The sequence below is a fragment of the Arvicola amphibius genome, chromosome 4 (assembly GCF_903992535.2).
Source record: "Arvicola amphibius chromosome 4, mArvAmp1.2, whole genome shotgun sequence".
Taxonomy (NCBI): Eukaryota; Metazoa; Chordata; class Mammalia; order Rodentia; family Cricetidae; genus Arvicola; species Arvicola amphibius.
This window is the reverse complement of record NC_052050.1, coordinates 23,659,285-23,684,351: the sequence shown is the minus strand read 5'-3', so window position 1 is coordinate 23,684,351 and position 25,067 is coordinate 23,659,285. Positions and strand designations below refer to the sequence as shown.

Here is a 25,067-nt window from a genome sequence, read left to right as displayed (position 1 = left end):
CCACAGGTCTATGCTCTCTTTGTGTCTAGCGCACTCCTGCAGACCCAGCTGAAGGACTGTTTACTCAGGGCAGAGCTGCTGGGAGGCTCTGCTCTGCTCAGGCCCAATGCCTCCCCCACACTGCCTTACTAACTTCTAATTGGACAAGTGACGTCCTAACTGTGAACTTGACCCCAGGGAATGCTCAACAAACCTTCACAGACAGACAGGCTGCCCTGTCTGACCACGCCCCAGCTCTCCCCCTGGTAGAGGCTTAGGCAAGGTTCAGGACCACGGGGAAAGAGAAGCCTTTGCAGGGAGGTGGCTGTATAGGGAAAGGAAGTGAGATTGCTGCCACCTTGCCCAGGTGACCTTGGATGAGGGACTTAGGCTCAGTGAGCCACAATGAGACGAGTTAAACTCTACCAATGGGGATGTTTTGAGGCTTTGAGGTTTTGTTTGTTTTAGTTGTTTTGTGGTTTTTCTTGAGACAGGGTCTCACTAGGTAGCTTTGGCTGGTGGACTGAAGCTCAATCTGTAGACCAGACTGACCTTGAACTCACAACGATCCCTCTGCCTCAGCATCCAGAGAGCTGGGATTAAAGGTGTGCACCCCCACTAGCCCTGGCTAGTGAGCTTCTCTTTCCCCTCAGTGCTGACTCATCTTTTTTGATTTCAGCTGAGATTCTGAGGCCCGTTCAGCCTCCTCAGACCCTTTAAACCCCGCTCTAACCAATGTTTATAAACTGGAACATAAAGTGGAACAAGGATGCCCCACTTGTTCCCTTCTCCTTTCCCTCCCCTCTGTTCCCCCGTCCTCCGCCCCCACGCCCTGTTTCCCCATGGCATATTTCATGTCAGAGAACCTCCGCCAACTTTGGCAGTGTCCTCCCACTTTGGAAGTTGCTGCCCTGACCCTTGACTAGCAATCTGAATGTCCTTCCTGCCTTTGCCCTCCAAGCCTCTGCCATCCCCACTGCCGCCTAGCACCCTGTTGGCCCCACCAGAAAGCAAGGCAACAGGAAACACTGCTGTCCATGTTCAGTGGCAGGGGGTCTTGGGGTTCAGGCAAACACTCTCTCAGGGCAATTCAGAGAACGCTGATCCCAGATCTCCCTCCCCACCCCACTTACCCCAAGCTCACACATTCTACTGGTTCTCTGGGGCTGCTGGGGGACCTTGACCTTCCTTTCCCGCCAGGGAAGATGACCACCCCAGGCCTGGGGCACTTTCCTTCCTTGGGGACTCCTGCTTTGGAGGCAGATGGTTTTGTTTTTTGGGTTTTTTTTTTTTTTTTTTTTTTTGGCAGAAGGTTTGTAATGAGATCCAGGCTCCTGCTTCTTCCTCCCTTCCCTCCATCCCAGGCTCATCCTCAGGCAAACAGTGGGCGGGAGGAAGGGTCCAGACCTCCAAGGGATTAATGCCCTGTAGGAGCTGACGGAAGTGACACTCAGATGCCTCAGGCTGAGCTGCAAAGGAGCCAAGACTTACTGTCCCACCATTCATTTCACAGGTGGGGAAACTGAGGTGCAGACAGCTTAATCCATGGACAGATAAATTTTTTTTTTATAACCACTTTTCCAACCAAGCCTACCCACAGCCTCAAATAGGAAACACCTTCTGCAGTCGAAGGGGAAAATTGCACAAGAGCCCATCACCACCATGAATACCTTCAGTTACTCATCCGGTATGTAGGTGTGAGCACCTGCTAAATCCTGAGCGCCCAGCAATGTGACGGCCACCCCGGGGCCAGTCTAGCCAGCTCATGTCTGGACCATCTCCTTTGCTGTGGCGCCCTTCTGGAGTTGGTGGGCAGGTGCCACTGCTCACTGCATGTTAAAGGAAGACGTGAGAACAAGGAGATGCTGCACGTAGTATCTAGCTTATCATGTATGTGTCCTCTACACGCTCTCATCTATGTGTATCATCTGCTCAAAAACAGGTAGCTTCTTCTTTTTTTTTTTTAATCCGAAGGGCAGACTTAAAACACAGGATTCAGCTAGGTATCCTGGTACATGCCCACAATCCCAGCACCCAGGGAGCTACGCCAGGAAGATTGCTATGAGTGGGAGGAACCTAGACTGCATAGTGAGTACCAGCAAGGGCCACATAGCAAGACCTTGTCTCAAAAAGACACAAACAGCCCCTGGTCCCAGGGCTAAGGAAGCTCCAGAAGGTCCCGGAGGTGTGCAAGGTGTATGTGCAGGGGAGTGTTCAGCAGGGGAGAGTACGTGAGTTCTGGCTGATTCCCGAGGTGTAAACGCTCTGGCACCTGCTTTTACCATACTTACCTGTGGTTCCAAAAGAGACAGAAGGGAACATTTGCGTAACTGTCTTTGAAAGTAAACAATTATAGCAGCATCTAAAATTTGGATGATTGTGTGTTTGTTTCCTAGTGTCTGGGAGTCTCCACTGCTGTGATGAAACACCATGACCAAAAGCATCCTGGGGAGGACGGGGGCTGCTTCATCTCACAGCTTTGTGTCACCCTCCTGTCACTGAGGGAAGGCAGGGCAGGAGCCTGGACGCAGGAGCTGATGCAGAAGCCATGGAGGAGAGCTGCTTACTCAACCTGCTTTCTTAGAGAACCCAGGACCACCTGCCCAGGGGTGGCCCCACCCACATCAATCAACAATCAAGAAAATGCAGCCAGGCATAGTGGTGCATGGCTTTGGGAAGCAGAGGCAGGCAGATCTCAGTGAGTTTGAGGCCAGCCTACTCTACATAGTGAGTTCCAGGACAGCCAGGGCAATGTAGAGAGACCTTGTCTCTAAAAACAAAAACAAACAAACAAACAAACACAACAAAACCAAACTCTGGGAATGAGGTCTTGCAAGTGGGAATAAACCTCTCACCCCTACCAACACACAGCAACCCACTTATGCACACACATACACAGACATATAAATAGCCACCTTCAGCTGAGCAGTGGTGGCCCATGCCTTTAAATCCAGCACTCAGGAGGCAGAAGCAGGCAGATCTCTGAGTTCGAGGTCAGCCTGGTCTACAGAGCTAGTTCCAGGATAGCTAGGGCTGTTATACAGAGAAACCCTATCTCAAAACAAAACAAAACACAAATAGCCACCTTCATAGACAAATATGTTTGTATATAAATACATGCACACAGATATAATATTGGTTTTTAGTGTAGTGGGCTGAACCTAGGATCTATTCATATAGGCAAGCACTCTGCCACTGGACCACATCCCCGCCCCACCCCCAGACTTATGGTTTTTTGGGACAGAGCCTCACATTATACCAGGCTGTTCTTGAACTCAGGATCCCGAGTGGTGAGATTATAGGCCTGTGACACCATGTTCAACCTTCCCCATATGGTCGTGGGGAAAGAGATGATATGGGTAGCGGGGTGAAGAAGGCAGTTTCCTGTCATTCATGTGTCTGGATGGACACTGAGGCCCAGCAGGTGGCCTGAGGGCCTGGGAACATCTAAATAGAGGATGGAAAATCCTAGTGAGCCTTTGACAGCTCCGTCCCTGTCCACTCTTCCCAGGAGCCATCTCTCGTTCAGCCACCCCTTTGAGGCATGAGGCCTCAAATCTAACGTCAACCTTCCTTCCCTCTTCTGGCTCCATCCTCAGGGTTTGGCTGACTGGATCCCCTCTCAGGCTGAATCACATCACTGATGCAGTCACACCGCTCAGTCCATATCTAGATTCCTGTCTTACCCACCTCTGCCCCTAGACTTCAAGATCCCTGAGCACAGCATCAGCCTGACATTCATCTTTGCCAGTTCCCTGTCAGAGGCCACCTACCTAACATGGGTTAGGAAATTACTGTGAATGAACAGATTACAGGTGGCCCTTCCTCTTCTAACATCAGCCACAGCCCATAAGATGCCCCTTCCTGTCCGCTCACCACAGATCAGGACGGAGAACCTCAGAAGAGGAATCTTCAGACGGCCTCAGAAAGTTAGACAGCCCAAAGAAGGCACAGAGCTGAATTTAAGGAACTCCCTACCTACAAAGATGGAAGCCAGAGCTCAGACACGGTCAGAAGGAAGGTGACATGGGACCCGGGCAGAGATGGAGACAGGTACTTGTCAAGGAAGCCGAGTCCAAGGACAGAGACGTACAATCCATGACCGGGGAAGACAGAACGCTCGCTGCAAGGCACCCACTAGATGACAGGGCAGAGGTGGGGCCGAGCCCTGGACCCGGATGCACCCAGGGGATGCTGGATGTCCTAGGGGAGAGAGCACAGCCACACTGGTGCAGCAGGGCAGGGAATGGTAATGTGGAGGGGTGTGTGGGGTGCCGTTCAGAAATCCGCCTTGAATGGAAAAGACTGTCCACTTCAACTGCCATCTTGTACCCATCTGAGTGTGTGACTTCGGTACATTTTTATTTTTATAAACAGGATCCTGAATTTCCATACTGGAGTCATTTACCTTTGGGTTATTACACCAACATGTGGGGTTCAGCCAGTGACAATGACATCCATCTGCCTGGCCAGCTTTCTGGAACCAGGATGGGGGCAGGTCCTCAAGCCACATTTCCAGCAGTTTGAGATATTCTGTTTTGTCTGCTTCAGCTTTCCAAGATGCAGAAACCCTGAGGTCCACAGAAAGCCTGCTGCCCCATCCAGACCTGACAATGGCTCAGAGCAGAGGGTCACCTGTCCCGGTGTGTTCTCACACCTGCCACCAGCAGGCCAGCGTTGCTCTGGTTACAGTCAAGAGCAGTAGCTCACACCCTTAATTCTAGGACTGGGGAGGTGGGGGCGGGAGGGCCCAGAGCTCGGGGTCACCTTCCACTATATAAAATTCAAGTTGAGTCTGGACAACATTTGTTCCTGCCTCAGAAGGAGAAAAAGGAAGCTGAGGGGAAGGAGAGAAGATAGGGAGAGAGAAAAGGAAAAAGGGGAAAGGATGAAGAAGAGGGCCACCACTAACAGACAATGAAGGGTCCAGCCTTCATTGTCACCCCAGATGCTATAAGAATTTTTTGGAAATGTGCAATGGTGGGTCTCTCCATCCATCCATCCATTCATCCATCCATCCATCCATCCTTTGCTTATTTGGTTATTTAGTCAATAATCAGGATTAGAACCCAGGCAAAAAAACCCTGAGGAACTTTCAGCTCAGGGAAGCAAGCAGAACAGGTCTTCATCATTGCAAAGAAAGGGCAGAAAATAAAAACACAAGACTCCAAGGGCCAAGTACTGGGAACACAGGATAAAAGTGGAAGAGAAGACTAAAGGCCCTAAAGGGGGAAAACTCTCCAAGGAAGAACACAATAAAATTCTCTAAATTCCAGACAGGCCCGGGAGTCACAATACAGCTGAGGATGACCCTAAACTGGTCATCCTCCTGCCTCCACCTCCTGAGTGCTGGGACTACAGGAACACAGCATCATGAGAGGCTCTTGTTTGGTCAGAAGCATCACCTGGCACCCCTTCCTACAGAGTCTGGATTGTTTAGTTAGGGGTTTCACCCCAGCCCCCTGGCTTCCATTATGAAATGTTGGGTGGAAAGTTCCATTTCAAAGCTCCCTTCCCTGGGAGTTGCCTCAGTCCAAACTCCACCTCGGAGAAAGCCCACCAAATGGTGACCCCCCTCCCCAGGGAAGGTTAAAACCATTCCCACAGGCTATTTAAACTGCCCCCTAGAGAATGAACACGTGGTCTCCCGGTTTTCCGTGCTCTTTCGGTTCTCTGTTCCCCTCTCTGTGTTTTCCCTGAAGGCCACTCAGGAGTCCTAGCAGCCATTAAACATGGGCATCTTTTAATTTGGTCTGATTTGGTCTCATTGGGATTATTTGCATTGGCGGAGAGGTTTGTTGCCCAAGGAAAAAATACTTAACAGCTCTGTCTATGAAGGATCCTTTATCAGGAGTCAAAATGGGCCAGATTTGATGGCTAACCCTCCTCCCACATCCTCTTTGGCTGGTTCCTCTCCCTTCTACAGCCAGCTCTGGGGCCTCCACCTCCTTCATGGCCGCCTGGCACAGAGATATGGCACGTGCTCCCGACACACATCTGGCCTCAAGTCGGCTTTTCTGGGAAAGGGGGACCAGTGTTCTAGGGCCGTCTGAGGCCAGTCAGGTGCCATCCAGAGTTCATATTACAGTCTGGAGCCCTGGATAATTTGGCCGTCAGTGACTTCACACTGACTCACAATCTGTCAGCTTTGACAATTACATGAAATATTCTTTTTCCAAGACAAGATTTCTCTGTGTAGCCCTGACTGTCCTGCAAGAACTTACCCTGTAGATCAGGCTAGCCTTGAAATCAGAAATCGGCCTGCAAAGTGTAGGATTGAAGGTGTGTGCCACCACCACCCCGCCCACTTGTCTAGAGGTTCAAGGTCAGCCTGGTCCACAGAGTGAGTTTCAGGACAGACAGAGAAACCTTGTCTCCAAAAACAAAAACAAATTAAAAACAACAACAACAAAAACCAAGTGACGGGAATCATGTTTTGGTACTATCTCCAGCCAGATGAAGAGCATTCAGGCCACCGTGGAGCATTTGAACGCTTCTGCAAGCAGATGCTGCTGACATACACAGCCTTTCTCTGCATCACACAGCTCTGCAGACTCTGATCACAGTGTGACAGTTTATATAGGGAGTAAAGGTAAGAAATCCAACAAAGCTCCCCTGGTCCCTCCTAAGACCTCTCCCAGCCTACTGGGCAGGGCTACATGGCGATTCCCCCAGACAGAAGGGCTCAGTGGCTGGCTCACCTTTTGCTGTTGCTGTTTGTTTTGCTTTATTATATTCCATTCTGTGGGGGTGGGGTGGGGGTGCATGGGTTTGTGTGTATGTATGAGTGTGGGGGTAGGGTGGGGAGGTGCACGAGTTTGTGTGTATGTATGAGTGTGGGGGTGAGGTGGGGAGGTGCACGGGTTTGTGTGTATGTATGAGTAGGCCAGAGGCCGATGTCAGCGTCTTCCTCCATGTGTTTGTGTGTATGTATAAGTAGGTCAGAGGCCCATGTCAGCATCTTCCTCTATTGCTCTCCACCTCATTTTTTGAGACATAGTTTCTCACTGAACCTGGAGCTCAGGGCAAGACTAAGCTGTCCATCAAGTTCAAAGGTGTCTGCCCCCTAAGTGCTTCAACTACAGGCATGCGCCTCCATGGGGGAGGGGGGAGACTTACATGGATGTTGGGCATCTAAACTCAAGTTTTAGTAAGTACTTACCTACTGCGTCTTCGCCCTAGACTACTTGTTTTTTTTGCGTGTATGTTTGTTTTGTTTCCTGAGACAGCATCTCCTGTAATCCAGCCTGGCTTTGAACTCCTTGACCTCCTGCCTGTTACCAGGGTGCTGACATTGTAGACACATGTCACTACACCCAGATGGTGGGACAGCTTCACTATCAGGAAAACAGGGTTCCATTCTGTCATCTCAGGCAGAAAAGAGCTGACCTTGGGCACAGCACAGAAGAGGCTCCCATTCTGGGCTTGGACAGTGGGGAAACAGCACTCTGCAGACCACAATCATCTGGGGTTCACTGCTGCTCAGCTTAATCCAAGTGAATTCCCTGCTTGCCGAGCGGAGCCAACATAAAGGATCCTGACATTGTAGCCTCTGAAGAGCCATCTCCTGAAAGCAGGGGCTGTGACATTATTTTTTTGTGGTCCAAGAGAGTTAGCCCAAGATCTTGCCAATGTTATGTAGCCCATTTTAAAACTCAGTGAAGAGCCAGGCGGTAGCAGCGAACATCTGTTATGCTAACACTGGAGAGGCAGTGGCAGGCAGATCTCTGTGAGGTCAAAGCCAGCCTGGTCTACAGTGTGAATTTCAGGACAGCCAGAGCTGTTACACAGAGAAACCCTGTCTCAAAACACCAATGAAGACCAAACCAAAACCTCAATGAAGACAGGCAGGACACTGCCTCCACAGAAAGAATGCACCGATGTGCCTCTCACTATTGCCTTGATAGTGGATGAACCCGGGGCCTTGCACAGTTATGCAAGGGCTCTACAACGGAACCACGTGCCAGGTCTACCTACAACTGTTCTAAGAACAGACACTCATTGGCCACCAGCCCTGAATCTAGTATTTAGGATTAGAATTGGGACTTAAATGACAATGGGACCCGCTAAGAGCCACACAGCGTGAAGCAAGGGGGAGCCACAAACTTCACCTTTAGGAAGGTCAAAGATAGCTCCCTACACCTTCAGCCAAGACAGGAAACAGTTCTCCATGAAAAAGATCCTAAGATATTATAACATGATAAAGGGGCGGGGCTTGGGGGAAGTGGGTGCTTTTGAGCAGCCATGGACACTGGGAGCTCTCAGAAGTCCTAGGACCAATCGTCCATGGATGCTGAGGGCTTGGGGATTTGTCTCCATCATCAACTTAATTAGATTTAGGATCACCTGGGAGATACATCTTTTCTGGAGAGGTTCAGCCCAGGAAGGGAGAATAGCCTGGGATACGGGGTGGTGTCAGACATGGGCTAGGGACCAGGACTGAACACCAGCCTTTGTCTCTCTCTCTCCTTCCTGACTATGGATTCCACGTGCCCAGTACCTCACACTCCTACTGCCTCCTCACCGGCCTCACCGCATGGACTGTGTACGTCAGCCAGAACAAACCCACTTTCCTTACACTGTCTTCGCTGGGTATTTTGCCATAGGACAGAGAAAAAGAGCTAACATGGAGTAACGGTATGGGAACTCACCTGGTACATCTGGGGATGAATTGAGAATCATGAAGGCGTCTGACAGGCCTGCCTTTACAGGGTGCTGGGCAGAGCTGATCTCCAGGACAGCCATAGGGATCTGCAGCAGGGAGAAGAGGCACCTGCCACCCCCCTGGAACCATCTGTGGCCACGATGTCCCCACTCAGAGCTCCACACCCAGCTGTCTGCTCAGTGCTTGAGGACATGAACATCTGGAATCAGATTCTAGGACTCTCACGCTGCCTCCCACACGGACCCTCCAGCTCCACACAGGCCGGAAGTCGCCCTCAGCCTCTCTCCTTCTTTCCTCTCTGTTCTGGTGGAAGCTTCACCCCAGCCCCTGGCATCTATATACCCAAAGAGTCTGGAATATTCTGGTGGAAGTTCACCCCAAGCCCCCTCTCCCATCTCTCACCAAACCCTGCCAATCTCAGAAAATCTGCCAAATGATGACTCCTCTCCCAGAGATGCTCAAGACCACTCCGCAAGGTATTTAAACTGCACCCCAGAGAACAGGCAGGTGGTTTTCCAGTCTCTCTTTCTTGTCTCCTCTGCAGGGCTGGAAAATCATCCTGGAGCGTTGTAGCTATTAAACCTGGGCCTTTTCTAATTCGGTTTGATTTGGCCTGATCTGGATGGCCGCATGGGCGGAGAGGCTTATGGGGCGCAGAAACTTCTCACTGCCTTCCACCTTCTTCTCATTCACCTCCGACACTGCAAGGTTAGCCAGGGCTCTTATATCTTCACCTTCCTACGCCACCTCCCAGCATTCCCTTGTTCTCCAAGAGTCTGTTCTCCACTCTGGAGCCAGAGTGTCCTTTTCCAGAGGAGCATCTGGTTGTTCTCCTGTCCAGTCCTGCCCCCCCTCCTCTCCACTTCTTCTAGTGCTTTGTGTAGACCCTGCTCTGTCCTGCCACAGGACCTCTGTGCAGGCCATTCTCTCTCCTGGATACCTTGTGGAGTTGAAAGAAAGTGGTCGCCAAAGGGAGTGGCACTATTAGGAGGTGTGGCCTTGTTGGAGGAAGCGTGTCACTGTGGAGGAGGGCTTTGAGGTCTCATATATGCTCAAGCCATGCCCAGTGAGACAGACCACTTCCTGTTGTCTGTGAGTCAAGGTGTATGAACTCTCAGCTACCTCTCCTGCACCTGTTTGCCTGCACGCCGTCATGCTTCCCACCATGACAATAAAGGACAGTAAGTGAGCCATCCCTACGAAATGTTTTCCTTTACAAGAGTTGCTGTGGCCACGGTGTCTCTTCACAGCAACAGAACCCTGAGACAGCATTTCCTTTTCTCCCTTCACTCCTGTTCATCTTGGGGTTCTCAACTCTTTTCCTCGGGGAGGCTTCCCCTGGCCTCTGACAATGTGAAGATCCCCACAGTGAGCTTTTAGCCTTTATGTAGGGGCATTAATCAATATGGCATTTCCAGTCTGTTATCATCTCTCTCGATGAGATTTGTAGCTGCCTAAGCCCCAGGTCCACAGACAAGCCTGGAGCTGTCTTGGCGCCAAGCCCTGTGCTTACCCACACTGCATATCAGCTATAAAGATTTGCTGGATAAGGGAGAGGCTCTAGAACTTGCTCACCTTTTTGTAGCCGAAGACAATGCGGCCATCCTGGTGAAGGGCTGCCTGGAATGTGAAGCTGCCCCTGTCCTCCCGGCCCTGAAGGTAAACATGGTCCCACTGAACCACAAAGACTGTCCCTGGGGAGAAGAACAGAGACCTAGCTAGTGCAAGGGGACCCAGCAGACATGATAGTCAGAGATGGGGGCCATTTGTGAGTTTGAGAAGCAGGAACTGGGCAACCACAGCACCAGCCTGGCTTCCAAGCTACAGAGGTCCCTAACTTGCTCATCCCTTACCGTGTGTGTACCCCTTCTTTCTTGACTATCCTGACCTCTAGAAACAAAAGGAAAAGTGGAAATGTCTGGCTCCTAGGTGGGTGGGGGCTGATGAGGGAAGGAGGGGAGGTTCCCGGGAAAGTGTCACTCAACCATGCCAGGCGACAGTGCTTCCATCCCCTTCTCACCCTTACAGGTGAGAGGACAGCATTGGGCAGAATGGAAAGGCGGCTGTCTGCCTGTGGCTCCCGGGAAGGGGCTAGGCCAGGACACCCCGGGATTAGGTGAAATATACCCCAAGATCAGACCTCACCATTGTCAAAGTAGGCGACTGTGGAGTTGTCAGAGTAGCCAGGGTTGAAGTTGGCCATCAGGGGTGCCACATACTGGGTGGCTGTGAGCATCCGGTGGAGCACGTCACCCGTGAAGATGAAGCCTGAGGGGGAAAGGTTTAAGGGTGCCACCAGAAATGGCTCAAGGGGCTGCCTCTATGGGTTTTTTTTTAAGATTTATTTATTTATCATGCATACAATGTTCTGTTAACATATATACACCAGAGGAGACACCAGATCTCATTATAGATGGTTGTGAGCCACCATGTGATTGCTGGGAATTGAACTCAGGACCTCTGGAAGAACAGCTAGTGCTCTTAACCTCTGAGCCATCTCTCCAGCTCCCTCTATGGGTTTTTTTGTCTTTGTCTTTATCTCCCACTGGCAGGAGCTTGAAGTGAGCCTTGCGGCCTCATCCCCTTCCCTACCCAGCAGGCTCTGGACTTGGTGAGATAGAAAAATGGCTCAGACTAGAGAATGCTTGTCCCTTCTCTCTGGGTAGGAGAAGGAAGGGGAACTGACTCCCATCGTCCCCAGTTTCAGGGAAGTGGGAAACAGAATGAACGTGACAGGAATCAAAGAAACTCCTCATATCAACAGGGACCCTGGTCCTTGCTTCCTTGGGCTCAGACTCAGAAGTGGAGACCCCAGAGCTATGTATACTGACCGTGTTGGTCCAGCAGGATGGATGCATGCACACATACACGCAGACAAGCACACGGGCACACACACAGGCCACCTGATTTGGGCGGGACATTCCCTGACTGCCTCCCTAGCCCACCTACCTTCCTGTCTCTCGTAAGTCCCTCAACAGCCTCTCTGAGTCAGGATGAGACCTCCAAGGCCTCCCCCAGCCTCACCGGTTTTTCCTTACCTCCAGTTGCTATGGTGATCTGCCGCAGAGGATGCCCGTAGAAAGGGAAATCAAAGGACAAGACCACTCTCTGCAGGGACAGGAGAGAGTCCCCATGGGTGGAGCTGCCAGGCGAATGCTGGTCACCCTCCCTGCTCCAGACTTGTCTGAACAATGTGGACACCAGCATATCCAGGGTCGGACCCCCTAGGACTACAGCTGGGTGCCCGCACTGTGTGTTCTCTGACTGTACCTACAGACCTCAGGCCATAACCATGTCCACTTCCGGGCAGCCACTGCTGGCCTAGCCCCAGTCTCCCAGCCCAGGCTGTCCTGGTAGGCCTAGGCACTCACCGAAGCCTGCCGGTGAGAACTTGAGAGGATCCTGTGGACCTTCACGTGGCTCCGGTTGGCAGCGGCCATGTCCACCCACAGATCCCGACTGCGACGCTCACCGGGGCCATAGACACGGGACACATAGTAGTTGTGGTTGTCCTCCTGTGGGGGACAGAGACAGGTGAACTGGTCCCTACCCTCTGCCCCTCCCTACCCAGAGTTCCCCGGATCCTCTGGCCCAGAGCACTGGAGCCACTGCTTTGGGCCCGGGAAAAGCACGGTCCTCAGTCATTCCTCAACAAATCTGGCCTTAGCCAAATCCACACTTGCTCCATTTAGGTTCAGCTCTGTCCTGCCCAGACAAGCCAGAGGCTTCTCCTGTAACCTCAAATGTTTCAGAGCATGGCAAAGGCCAAGTTCAGCATTGGGGACATGATGGAGAACCGCAGATAAAGCCTTTGCCTAAAAGAAGCGTGCCCAGACCACAAGGGACGTATAATCTCTGACCTGCCTGAGGAAAGACGTGAGAAACAACTACAAAGAGGTCTTAGATGTCCGAGGGAGAAGGCGGCCGCTGGTCTCAGGGAGTTGCTGGTCTGACGGGGGAGACAGGACACAGACAACGGAACACTCAGCTGCGGGCATGAGCAGAGCCCAGAGCCGCGATGCTCTCGCTGCGGTCACCAGACGGAGTGAAAGAAGCAAGAAGCCAGGAGTTCCTCAAGGGGTAATTTAGCATCTCCCTATGTGGCTGATAGGGATACCACAGCGGGCTGGGTTCGTTCCACAGTCTCCCTCGGAGGAGCATCTGGGGCCAGGGCTGATAGCAGGCCAGGGAAGTGGCCAGCAGAAAGAATGGGAATGCTAGCGAACTGGGCTGCGTCTCAGCACTTCTGGAGCCGGCCCAAGAACACCTCACAGGAGGCTTAGCGGCAACAGCAGCGAGGTCAGAGGCTCCCAAGTCCACCTCGGGTACAGTGATGCCCTGCATCACGGGTCATTAATCAGGCTGCAGACACAGCAGAGCAAACCATGTTCTTCCTGTCGAGCTGCCAGCTGCCCAGCCAGCCCTTGGCCTGAGCCCAGTGGGAGCAGGAGATGGGGCCCCCGGCCACTAGCGCCTACAGGGCAGCAGACTGATCTGACAAGCGACACCCTCTGAACACATTTTGGAGGCTTAAGGTTGGAGTGGGCTTGGAGAAAAGGAACATGGGAGGTTCTGCTGGGACCGCCTGCTATGGCAAGCCTGCAGCTTGTCTCTCTGCATCCCCGTTTCAAACAAAATAACAGTTTAATAAAGGTCAGCTCTAGGCTGGCGTGACGGCTCACTCTTAACCAAGAGTGCTGGCTGCTCCTGCGGAGGGCCAGAGTTCAGCTCCCAGCACCCACATGGCAGGGCTCACAGCCGCCTATCACTCCAGCTCCAGGGAATCTGGTCTCTGTGAAAAAAATGAAATCAAGTTTAGAGGCTATTTAGTCTGACATTTTGTTGTTTTTAACACAGTGCCTCATGTAGCTCTCAGGTTGGTCTAAAACTTGCTTTGTAGCCAAGGATGGCCTTGAACTCCCGACATTCACTCCCGCTTCCACCTTGCAAGCACTTGAGATTTCAGGCATGAGCCGCTGTGCTGGCTTAATGACTATTTCAGCTTCAACTCGTGCTCCTAATATTTGCGAACAAGGGAATCACCTCTGCAGCTGTGGACCAAGGTTTCTCCCTCACTGTTCATCCGTGCTCAAGAAGTGTGCAGGAGTCAGGTGTGGTGGAACATACACAGAGTACCAGGAACCTGGGAGGCTGAGGCAGGAGGGTGACAAGTTCAAGGCCAGCCAGAGGTTCATAGAGTCAGGATCAGCTCAGGTAACTTATTGAGACTCTGCCTCAAAATAAAAAATAAACACAAACAAAACCAAGTTTGGGATATAGCTTAATGGTAGAGCATGTTCAAGGCTCAGGGTTTGATCCCCAGGAGGGTGACAAAAGAAATACCAGCAAACTGTGTTTGGGGCACAGTGGCCCTCCAATGGCTGAGAGTCTAGGGAGGAGTCCGGGTCCACAGTGGGTTGAGAGTTTGGAAATAAACCTGCCTCCCTGAAGGCTAAAGTCCTGGCGGACAGCGAAGGGAAGGAATGACAAACAAGTTCTAATGTCCCGTCCTTGGGCACAGTAGCAGAAGGAGGCCCAGCCTGCCTAAAGCGGTATTTAAACCCATTCCCTAGTACCTAGAGGGTGCCTTCCCTGGAAAGCAGTCTCTGCAGGTAAGTAGAGTCAAGGGAATGCCAGGTCATCCTGGATTAGGGAAGCCCTGATCCAAGGGCTGCTGTCTTTATCATTGGAAAGAGAGGGCTAGGCGGAGAAAATGAGGAGGCACAGGAAGTCATGTGACCATAGAGAGACTGGACAGATGTTCCCAGGCTAGGAGTCACCAGGAGCTGCAAGGACGGGTCCTTCCCAGGGCCTCCAGAGAGAGAGAGAGAGAGAGAGAGAGAGAGAGAGAGAGAGAGAGAGAGAGAGAGAGAGAGAGAGAGAGAGAGAGAGAGTGGCTTCGGTCTCTAGGCGTGAGGGAGAATAAATGCTTTCTAGTGGCCAAAAATGAATTCAGGTTCCCACAGCTGCGTGCTGCTCTGGGTCAGTGGGGACAACCTGGAGGGTTTGCCTCTCTCCCTGTCCCTGCCCTGCCTAAGACACCATGGCACCCAGCCAGAGGAATGAGTCAGGCCTCTTACCACGGTGTACAAGGCCCTGCGGGGCAGGATCTGGGGCTGCCTCACCGGCATCCATTCCCAAACCTCTTTACTAAGGGGACCCTGTAGGAGGCAGTGCATCCACAAACATCAGTAAAACAGAACACAAACAACTGGTGGCTGAGGTTCTAACGGAGTTTCCTGAAGGAAGTTAAATAACTTGGGCCTGTTAGGTTTTCTTTTTCCTTCTCCTTATCCTATCTGACATGCATACACAATGGCTGGAGTACTGGCAACCACATTGTAAGCCTGAGGGCAAGAACCACATCATAAGAAAGGAGAAGTTCAGAGATGGATGGGACTCAGGACTTTGATGACATGTTGGAAGGATGCCCCTTAAGTCTCTGGTGCCTGTTACCTATAGATGGTGGTGGTCTGATCTCTCCCCCTCCCCTATCCCTGTACCTGCTATACACATGTGCACAGGAATGATAACACATATACATGCATACATGTACATACCTACTCGAACAAGGCACAGGTGTACGCAAAGTTAGACACACCACACACATACATATTCATGCGTAGATATGCAAAAGGATGTGTGTACCCACACACTAATGTACATTATACAAGTGTACACACAAAAACACATGTGCATTGATGCACACATGTACAAATAAATGCACACAGATAAATAACCACATACATAGGTATAAACGTGTATGCAGGTGTACAGGTGTTTGCATACACATGCTAAAACATACACGTGCTGACACACGCACATGTACGTGCACACACATGCACGTATACTCATGTACTTATGCACATATATATGTATGGAAAGAGATAGGTTCTCCTCATGCAGCTCAGGCTGACCTTGAACTCATGAGCCTCTGTGTCAGCCTCCTAAGTGCTGGGATTACCAATAAAGGCCACCATAATGGGCTTCTCCCTCTTATAAAGCCTGCAGGGTCGCTGGGCAGTGATGGCACAGGCCTTTGATTCCAGCACTTAGGAAGCATAGGTAGGCTGACCTCTGTGACCTTGAGGCCAGCTTGGTCTAGAGAATGAGTTCCAGGACACATAGAGCTGTAACACAGAGAAAACCTCACCTCCCAAGGGCCCCACTTCTTCATGGTGTATTAAGTTCCCATTTTCATAATACCTCCCCATGGGGACTGAAATTCAACCCTACTGCCTTTTAGGGACACAGGTAAATTATAACCTCAACCACAGTGACCTCTCGGGCTTCAATTTTCTCCAAGAGCCAGCTACTCTCAGAGAGCAGGGAGAATCTTGGCGAGGATTGAAGGTAGTCCAGACCAGGCTCTGCTCAGGCCCCGGCAATACCAGCACAATGGCTTACCAGAGATTACTACACCAGGTGGCACCACACAAAGTCACCCTCGGGCCCCACACAGGCCCTCACCTGCCCCTTCTCCCAGCACAGGTGACTCTTCAAAGCCAGGATCTACACCTATCCAGCATCCTGGCCAAGGAATACTAGGTGGTAAGAGGGGCCAGATGGAGCTTAGGGGAAGGGGACATTTGGGCATAGCAAAGGACCATGTCAGGGGGAAGCTGAGAAATGGGAGGCAGAAAGACAGGCAGGCAGTATTCGTGGGGGGAGATAGGAGGCAGACAGACAGGCAGGCAGTATTCGTGGGGGGAGATAGGAGGCAGAAAGACGGGCAGGCAGTATTCGTGGGGGGAGATGGGTGGCAGAAAGATGGGCAGGCAGTATTCGTGGTGGGGAGATGGGAGGCAGAAAGATGGGCAGGCAGTATTCGTGGGGGGAGATGGGAGGCAGACAGATGGGCAGGCAGTATTCGTGGGGGGAGATAGGAGGCAGAAAGACGGGCAGGCAGTATTTGTGGGGGGAGATGGGTGGCAGAAAGATGGGCAGGCAGTATTCGTGGTGGGGAGATGGGAGGCAGAAAGACGGGCAGGCAGTATTCGTGGTGGGGAGATGGGAGGCAGACAGACGGGCAGGCAGTATTCGTGGGGGGAGATAGGAGGCAGACAGACGGGCAGGCAGTATTCGTGGGGGGAGATAGGAGGCAGACAGACGGGCAGGCAGTATTCGTGGGGGGAGATAGGAGGCAGACAGACGGGCAGGCAGTATTCGTGGGGGGAGATAGGAGGCAGACAGACGGGCAGGCAGTATTCGTGGGGGGAGATGGGAGGCAGAAAGATGGGCAGGCAGTATTCGTGGTGGGGAGATGGGAGGCAAAAAGATAGGCAGGCAGTATTCGTGGGGGGAGATGGGAGGCAGACAGACGGGCAGGCAGTATTCATGGTGCGGGCACAGAAACCAGCTGGTATTTCACAGGCAGCACTGCCAGCCCTTCCAGAGGCCCTTTTTCTTTCTTCTTTTGTTTTTCGAGACAGCGTTTCTCTGTGTAGCCCAAGCTGTCCTGGAACTCACTCTGTGTGACCAGGTTGGCCTCAAACTCAGAGATTCACCTGCTTCTGCCTCCTGAGTACTGGGACTAAAGACGTGTGCCACCACACCTGGCCCTCCATTTTCTAAGCAGGGAAATTAAGGCCTCAGATCACTGTCTATGATTTGACCCCATGTAGGTATGTGATCTGTGCTCTGTCTACTGTCCCTTGGGTCTTCTGGCAGCTGTCTCACTAGAAGGTGACCTGGGATACTTCCCTAATCTCTAACATCACCGGGTGCTGTGGTACAGCCTGGGAACCCCAGATCTTCGGGAGGCCGGGGTGGGGGAACCATGTGGTTCAAGGCAGCCTTGGCCAACCATCTCAAAAAGCTACATCAAATGCTTCTCACACTGGGGACAGGTAGAGTTCAGGGCAGAGTTGCTTGCACCTCACCACCAGTACCTAAAACTGTGGCACAGTTGAGCCATATTAAAGTCCATGGTCCTGAGTCATGCTGTAGAAGCACAGCGTGGCTCCAGCAGGTAATGTCACCTCCCTTCACTCCTGATGGCAGGTGACACGAAAGCCATCAGTGGCTCTGGGGATCTGAGTCCACGGAGAACATTCCCGGTGAGGACACCCCAGCCACAGACAGCGACCTTGGTTTCTTAAGCTCTTATCTGAGAAAGTGATACTTTGGGGGAATGAGGAAGAGCTCGTCAGCCAGTGACTGGGAGTCTAGCAGGGGGCAGGGTCCAGGGAGGACAGACACACAGAGCTCTTTGGTCATCAAGGTGTCCTCACACCATGACAACCCCAGCGCTGAAGAGGGCTGCACGTCTTCTTGCTCAAGCTCAGAAAGACGACTTGGCCCCAAGATCCCTCAAGAAGCTTGGAAGACAGAACTCAGCTTTAGTCCGCCAGGAACTAAGGGCCTGAGGAAACAGGGAGGGAAGTGAGGAAGGCAGACCCAGGTGTCTTCACGGCACAACTGATTGGGAATTGCCTCAAGGTCAAGATCTTGGGCCTTTCTTCTCTGTTGTCCTCCTCATAGGTTCTAAGGCTGGGTACCTTGTAAACTCAGTATGGCTGACTCGCATCCTGGCTTGTGGATTATAAGATGCTCTCCTCAACCACTGAGGGGCCATACATACCTCAGATGGATGGGCCTGGGCAGCCTGAGCACTCTTTCTTTCTTTCTTTCTTTCTTTCTTTCTTTCTTTCTTTCTTCCTTCCTTCCTTCCTTCCTTTCTTTCTCTTCCTTCCTTCCTTCCTTCCTTCCTTTCTTTCTTTTCTTTCTGTCTTTTTTTTGGTTTCTCAAGCTCTTTTTTTCTTGTTCATTTTCTTGATCTTCTTGAAGCAAGTCTTGCTGTGTATGTGTGGACCACACCCAGCTGTAGGTGTGTTTTAGAGTTCTCAGACCCCATTATTCAAGATCATCTGCCTCATCTCAGGTCACACCTGCCGTGTTCTGCAACCTGGTGCTTCCTCAGTCAGACACACACACACCACACACACACACACACACACACACACCATGCATCTGTTGCTTTTGCAGCCTCAGCCAATCTCTTCCTTCCAGAGAGAGAGTAAAACTGAATGGGTGAGAAACTAGTGGCTGAAGAGCTGAGCTACAACTACTATCTTGCCTTGGCCACAGGAGCCACTGGTCCCCAGACAGGAGAAGGAACAGCCCCCTGCTTCCTGCTCCAACTCATGAAGCATGGAAATGAGACCGGAACTGAGGCTGCCTGGGAAGACAGGCTCAACAGCTCTGATTCCCACAGTCGTCTAGGACCCGCGGGGTCTAGACCTTCCTTGTGACGCTGCTAAGATGGCTGCTGGACACGGAAGAGACCTTACACGGAACAGTCTTCTCTGGGAAACTGTTCCCTGGCCACTATGCTTGTTTGCTCCTTAGACAAAGTCAGCCACGGCTGATTTCCTGACTGAACACGAGCGAAGGGTCCCATAGCTTGAATGACCCTCGAGGACACGTCCCAGTTGTCACCTACCCTAGCGGTCCTGATGGGGATGTCCACTGTGGCAGAGGTGGATAACGGTCTCACGGTCACCACTGTCCCCTCTTACTCCAACAGCAGCTGCTCCACTCTAGCTAAGCGCAGCCATCCAGCCTGACCGGATCTCCACCAGTCCTCCCACCCACGGGGCTGTATGACTGATGGGAGAGCAGCAGAACTCTGTGCCCTCATCGGGTCCTAATAGGATGCAGATATGATGGCTAGAATGGAAACCGCCATCTTAGATTACAAAAATTGGAGGCTCAGTTGCAGATTGCAGAGCAGCCGGACAGAGGGAAACTTCCCATGTCACGGAGACTCTTTAACAGCCCTTGTTCATACTATTCCCTGTGAGGGAAGAGAGTTACTGTGTGTCTGAAGGCCCAGGCACTGTGGCATTTGCTACAAGGGCTGAATGTGTGTGCATTCTTCTTAATATCAAAGCAGGGCATGGCGATACATGTTTGGGATCCCAGTGCTTGGGAGGAAAAGGCAGGAGGATCAGGAGCTCAAGGCTAGCCTTGGCTACATTGCAAGTCTGAGGACAGCCTCGCTTGTATGAGACTATCTCAAATAAATAAATAAAAACAGAAAGAAAAGGGGCAGAGGTGGAAAAGCAAGCCCTAGTCAGTCTCCCTGTACTGATTTACAGTTAATACATTGCACGGGCCAAGGAACTCAGCATCCACAGACCATCACTGTATACAACCAGCTGTTTGCTACCACAGAGGATGGTCCCCTCTGTGATGGTGCTGGGACTGGGGCAGTGCTGGTTTGACACCTCAAAGAGGGTCAGGAAGTCTAGTGAAGGAGGCAGCTTCCATGACACGTCACAAAGCCCTGGCCAATAATCTTCCTGTTTCACAGGCAATGGGCTGAGCTCCAACTTTTTCTTTTTTCTTTTTCTTTCTTTTTTTTTTTTTTTTTTGGTTTTTCGAGACATGGTTTCTCTGTAGCTTTGGAGCCTGTCCTGGAACTAGCTCTTGTAGACCAGGCTGGTCTCGAACTCACAAAGTTCTCTGCCTCCAGAGTGCTGGGATTAAAGGCGTGCCCCACCACCACCCGGCAGCTCCGACATTTTCTATCTTCCGTGGCAGCTCAACACCTACATCACATCCCAGTGAAGCCACTCCCTACCTTCTGGTGCCTTCTCCAGAACCCTCCATCCCACAGCAGCCCATGGGGGCATCTCCGGGAACTGCATCATTTGAAAAACCACTGCTCCGCGATCAAGTGTGCGGGCTTTGGTGTCAGCCAGATCCAAGATCGAAACGCAGACATGACCATGGTTGGTGAAGAAACATCACTCTTCTTTCTGGTTCCAGTCCCTTCTCTAATGCCGCAGTCTTGAAAGCATTCCACGGAACAGGACAAACAGAAAGCTCTTGGCTCAGTGCCCACAGTAGGTGTCCCATAAGCGTGAGTTCTTAGATGATTTTGCTGGGCCTTTCCATGAAATGTCGTGACAGCACAGACCGCCTCCTCAAACACCCCCTCCCCCCCCCCCTCCGCCACCGCATTGCAGCCCAGGATCTGCAGAGCAAAGGCTCCTCTCCCTCAGTGCTCACGATGCCCCGAGACCCTGCAGGCTCTTCACTCTCTGACAGTGGCACTGGATTGACTTTGGCTGAGCTTAAGGATGTTTCTGGAAAGGAACTCCAGCTAAGCTGTCACAATCATCCTGTCACCTGCCAGCCAACTGGCTGACAGGGATGCTGGGCAAGCAACCAAGGGCACCCGCAGGGCTGGCAGGAGAGCTTGGCTAGCCAGGCTTGTTAGCATAGCACTTAGGCAGCTGGGGCCAACCGGGAAGTGACACTTGCTGAGAAGAGGGCTCTCAATCACCCCAGTCCACGAGGGTTTACAAACCCACCAGGAATGTGTTCTAGATCCCACCTACTCAAAATGTTCCTGGGACAGCGACAGCAGAGTCACTTGGGAGCCCATTGGAAATGCAGCGTTCTGGGCCAGGTGTAGTAGTGCATCCCTTGAATCCCAATACGCAGGGGGTGGAGTCAGGGAGCTCTCTGTGAATTCAGGGAAGCCTGGGCTACATATGAAGTCCCATTCCAGCCAGGGTGACTTAGTGAGACCCTGTCTCAAAATGAAAGAAAAGAAAAAAAGCCAGATGTGGAGTCTCACTGTGTAATTCTAGTACTTGGGAAACTGAGGCAGGGGGATTGCTACCAGTTGTAGGGCATCCTAAGCTATAGGGTGAGTTACAGGACAGCCAAAGACAAAAAGGGAAACCTGTAAATAAACAAAAAAAGGCAGGCAGGCCAACAGGAAGAGGGTTGGAGGGGAGGCAGGAGAGTACAGTGGCCTTGGTCAGCCCAAACCTACAGAGTCAGAGCCAGCATCTCCAGAAGATTCTAAAGGTCTTAGCCAGACATCATTCATCCTGAAGGAGATGGTGGCTAAGAGCTCGATTGTGAAGCAGAACTGGCATTCTTGTCTGAGTTCTGCTACGCACTGGAAGAGTGACCCTGGGCAGGTGACTTCAGTTGTCTATTCTCAATTGAGAGAAAACAGAACATCTGAAAAACCTGTTTTGAGCCAGAAAGACAGCCCAGTGAGTAAAGGCACTTGCCACTGAGCCTGAGATGAACGTTCTATCTCCGGAACCCACACAGTGGAAGGAGAAAACCCATTCCCAAAATGCATGTTTGTGACCTTCACACATTTGTGACAGCACACACACTACACAAATGTTGAAAAGAAAGAGATGCTCTGGCCAGGCGGTGGTAGCGCACTCCTTTAATCCCAGCACTCAGGAGGCAGAGGCAGGCAAATCTCTGTGGGTTCGAGACCAGCCTGTAGTTCCAGGACAGACTCCAAAGCGACAGAGAAACCCTGTCTCGAAAAACCGAGAGAGAGAGAGAGAGAGAGAGAGAGAGAGAGAGAGAGAGAGAGATGCTCACTCATGAGGTAGATGTGGACCAGCTGACCAGCACCAGGAAAGGTTCATTTAACATTATCTCCAATTTTCTTACTTCAGGTTGGTCCCCTCAGAATCTCATGCTGAACTCTGGCCCTAACTGTCCCACTGCTATGACCTTTCAGAGTGGTGAGGTCATTAGGAGGGGCTCGGGAACCACAAGAGCAAGCCATTAGAAAGTGAATCCACCCTGTGTTTTCTCTCTTCTGGGTACAGCTCCTTCTGAGCTAAAAAAAATAAAATAAAATAAATTATGGCTTGGAGCAGGGGTGCACACCTTTAATCCCAGCACTAGGGAGGCAGAGGCAGGTGGATCTCTGTGAGTTCACAGCCAGTCTGGTCTACAGAGTGAGTTCCAGGACATCCAGGACTACACAGAGAAGCCCTGTCTTGAAAAACAAACAACAAATCCCACTTATCTCGTTGTGTCTGGGCCTTGGCGAGTGTAAGGCAGTCAGGGAACAGCTGACAGGAAGGACATTAATCTGATAGCCTGAGGGCTCTACCTTTACAAACCCAGTATAGCACTCACAAGTGGGGCAGTGGGAATCGATTTTAACACACGAATTTTCAGAAGTCACAGATAATAGAAGACACACGCTACCTCACCTGGGACTAGAATACAGTGACCAACTCTCCTATGTGTCTGGTGCATAGAAACATCCAGGATACTGGAAAGTCCGCGCTGAGAGCATCTAGGGGGTTGAAGAGATGGCTCTGAAGTTAAGAGCACCTGCTGCTCTTCCAGAGGACCTGAGTTCAGGTCCCAGCACCCTAGTCAGGTGCTCATGACTGTGTATAATCCTAGCTCCAGGTGACCTGACCTCTTCAGACACCTGTGCTCATAGCTAGTAAGCCTTTCTCTTTGTTTTTGGCAAGGGAGTTGTTTTGTTGTTGTTGTTTGTTTGCTTTGAGACAGGGCTTCTCTTGTAACTCTGGTTGTCCTGGAACTTGCTCTGTAGTGCTTGAAATCACAAGGATCCTCGTTCCTCTCTTTCTCCTCAGAGAGAGGGATTAAAGTGCTGGGATTAAAGGCTTGTGCCACCATCGCCCTCCCGGCAAGTCTCTTTCTTCAAAAGGCCAGGAAAACCAGGATGGCTGGCCACTGTGGAGCACAGCCCATTACACACCCAGCATGTACCCCTGCAGCCCTGCCAGGGCCAGCCTTCGCGGACCTGACCGGGCATCGTCCTTGCAGTCACCCTGAGCCAACAGCATCCACAGCACAATGAAACCTGGGCGTGAGGCTCAAGAATTTTCCCAAGACAAAACAAACAACCTGATTAAAAAACAGAAAAGTCGGTAGTAGGCTCACCTCCAAGGAAGATACACAAATAGCCAATCAAAATACAGGAAAACTTTCAGCATCATTAGTCGCTGGGGCAATTCAAATCAAAACAGCAATGTGAGTTGGGAGTCAACATACCTGTAATCCCAGTACTCAGGAGTCTGATGCAGGAGGACAACATGCTTGACTACGGGCTATAGTAAGCTCCTGTGTTGATGACAGGATGAGATTCTGACTAAGCAAGCAAGCAGACATCCTGAGGGGTGGAGAGCTTGCTATGAAAGCAAGAGGATCTGAGTTCAAATCCCCAGCAACCACATAAAAGCAGGGAAGGGCCATGCCCTGGTCATCAGTCCTGAAGAGCAGAGATAGGTGGATCCTGCTAGCCTAGCCCGACGAGAAGCTTCGGGTTTAGTGAGAGACCTTGTCTCGTAGGTGGGCAATCAGCAGCCCTGGGTGAACGCTGCTTAGGGCAGAAACAGGTAAGAAATAGACACAGACTCCCTAGAGACCCTTGCACTCCCTCCCTCACAAAGTGCTGGCAAGTGAGCCCCAGGTAAATGGAGCAGAGGTCCTTCGGGGCTACCTGAGTCCACCCGGGATGGGTTCTCCTCTCTAACACCACTGGAGACCAAAAGGGAGGGGGAGCCCCTCCTTCCTTTGCTCCCTCGGAGGAGGAGTACCTGCTGCAGACAGGCAATGATCACAAGACAGCCTGGCTCTAAGGTGCCCGAGGGAGGAGACAAGCAATACAAAGGGACATGGGTACTGCAGTGTGGGCACCAAGCAACACAAGGCAAAAATAAGACCATTCCTTCTGGTCCATCTCAGCGCCACAGCTGCCAGAAAACAGCCATATTGAGAGCGTTCTCCATACCCAGAAGCACCCTAAGAGTCTCCCCCCAGGCCTCCAGGGACCAGGACTTAAGTCTCTTCACTGTCCAGTCTATAGTCTCCTGGCTCCTCTGGGTTCTAGAAGGCCACCAGAAAGGGATGCAAGCCAGAAGACAGCCTGCAAGATCCCCAGAGCCCTGGCTCTGGTCCCCGGCCGTCATGGGTTTCCTTTAGTGCAGCTGCTTTCCCGCCTCCATTCTTGGCAGAGGCTCCCTGTGCCTGACTCAGCCCAGCCCACAGCGGGCCCACAGGGCTGGCAGCTGAGCCACTGATTCACTGGAGCCTTGAGCCCCAGGGTTTATATTTGTCCAGCCAGCTGCACCTAGCGTGGGACAGGTCCCACTCTGGCCCACTAAGGATGCGCTGACTCCTTCCTGATGTAGCATCTGAAACATATTTCAGAGAGATTTCATCCTAAGCCTTCACCTCCCACTCCTTAGACAGAGCAGGGGACAACCCCATAGAGGAGTCTTCTCACAAATGGCCTTGTTCTACAGTGTGGCCTCTTTTTTAAAAATTGATTCATTTGTTTGTTTTTTGAGACAGAGTTCTTTGTGTATCTCTGGCTGTCCTGGAACTCAGTCTGTAGATCAGGCTGGCCTCAAACTCAGACATCTGCTTGCTTCTGCCTCCATAGTACTGGGACAAAAGGCACATGCCAGCCTGGCGGCGGTGATGCCTGCCTTTAATCCCAGCACTCGGGAGGCAGAGGCAGGCAGATCTTTGTGAGTTCGAGGCCATCCTGGTCTACAAGAGCTAGTTCCAGGACAGGCTCCAAAGCTACAGAGAAACCCTGTCTCCAAAAACAAAACAAAACCAAAAAAAGGTGTGTGCCACCATGCCTAGTTGCAGT

At 51.6% G+C, this 25,067-nt stretch overlaps 1 protein-coding gene across 2 annotated transcripts in view; it reads right to left on the bottom strand.

The window, feature by feature from the left end:
• Plxdc1 (plexin domain containing 1) overlaps positions 1-25,067 on the bottom strand; it is a 56,169-nt gene that overhangs the window by 17,814 nt on the left and 13,288 nt on the right. The window contains exons 3-7 of one of the 2 annotated variants that reach the window (XM_038328047.1): positions 12,016-12,159; positions 11,683-11,752; positions 10,790-10,912; positions 10,220-10,338; positions 8,631-8,730 (exon numbers count right to left, since the gene is read on the bottom strand). In XM_038328047.1, the coding sequence (XP_038183975.1) occupies positions 8,631-8,730; positions 10,220-10,338; positions 10,790-10,912; positions 11,683-11,752; positions 12,016-12,159 (556 nt within the window). Of the gene's footprint in view, positions 1-8,630; positions 8,731-10,219; positions 10,339-10,789; positions 10,913-11,682; positions 11,753-12,015; positions 12,184-25,067 lie in introns of both variants that reach the window. The other variant, XM_038328046.1, reaches the window with a different exon arrangement.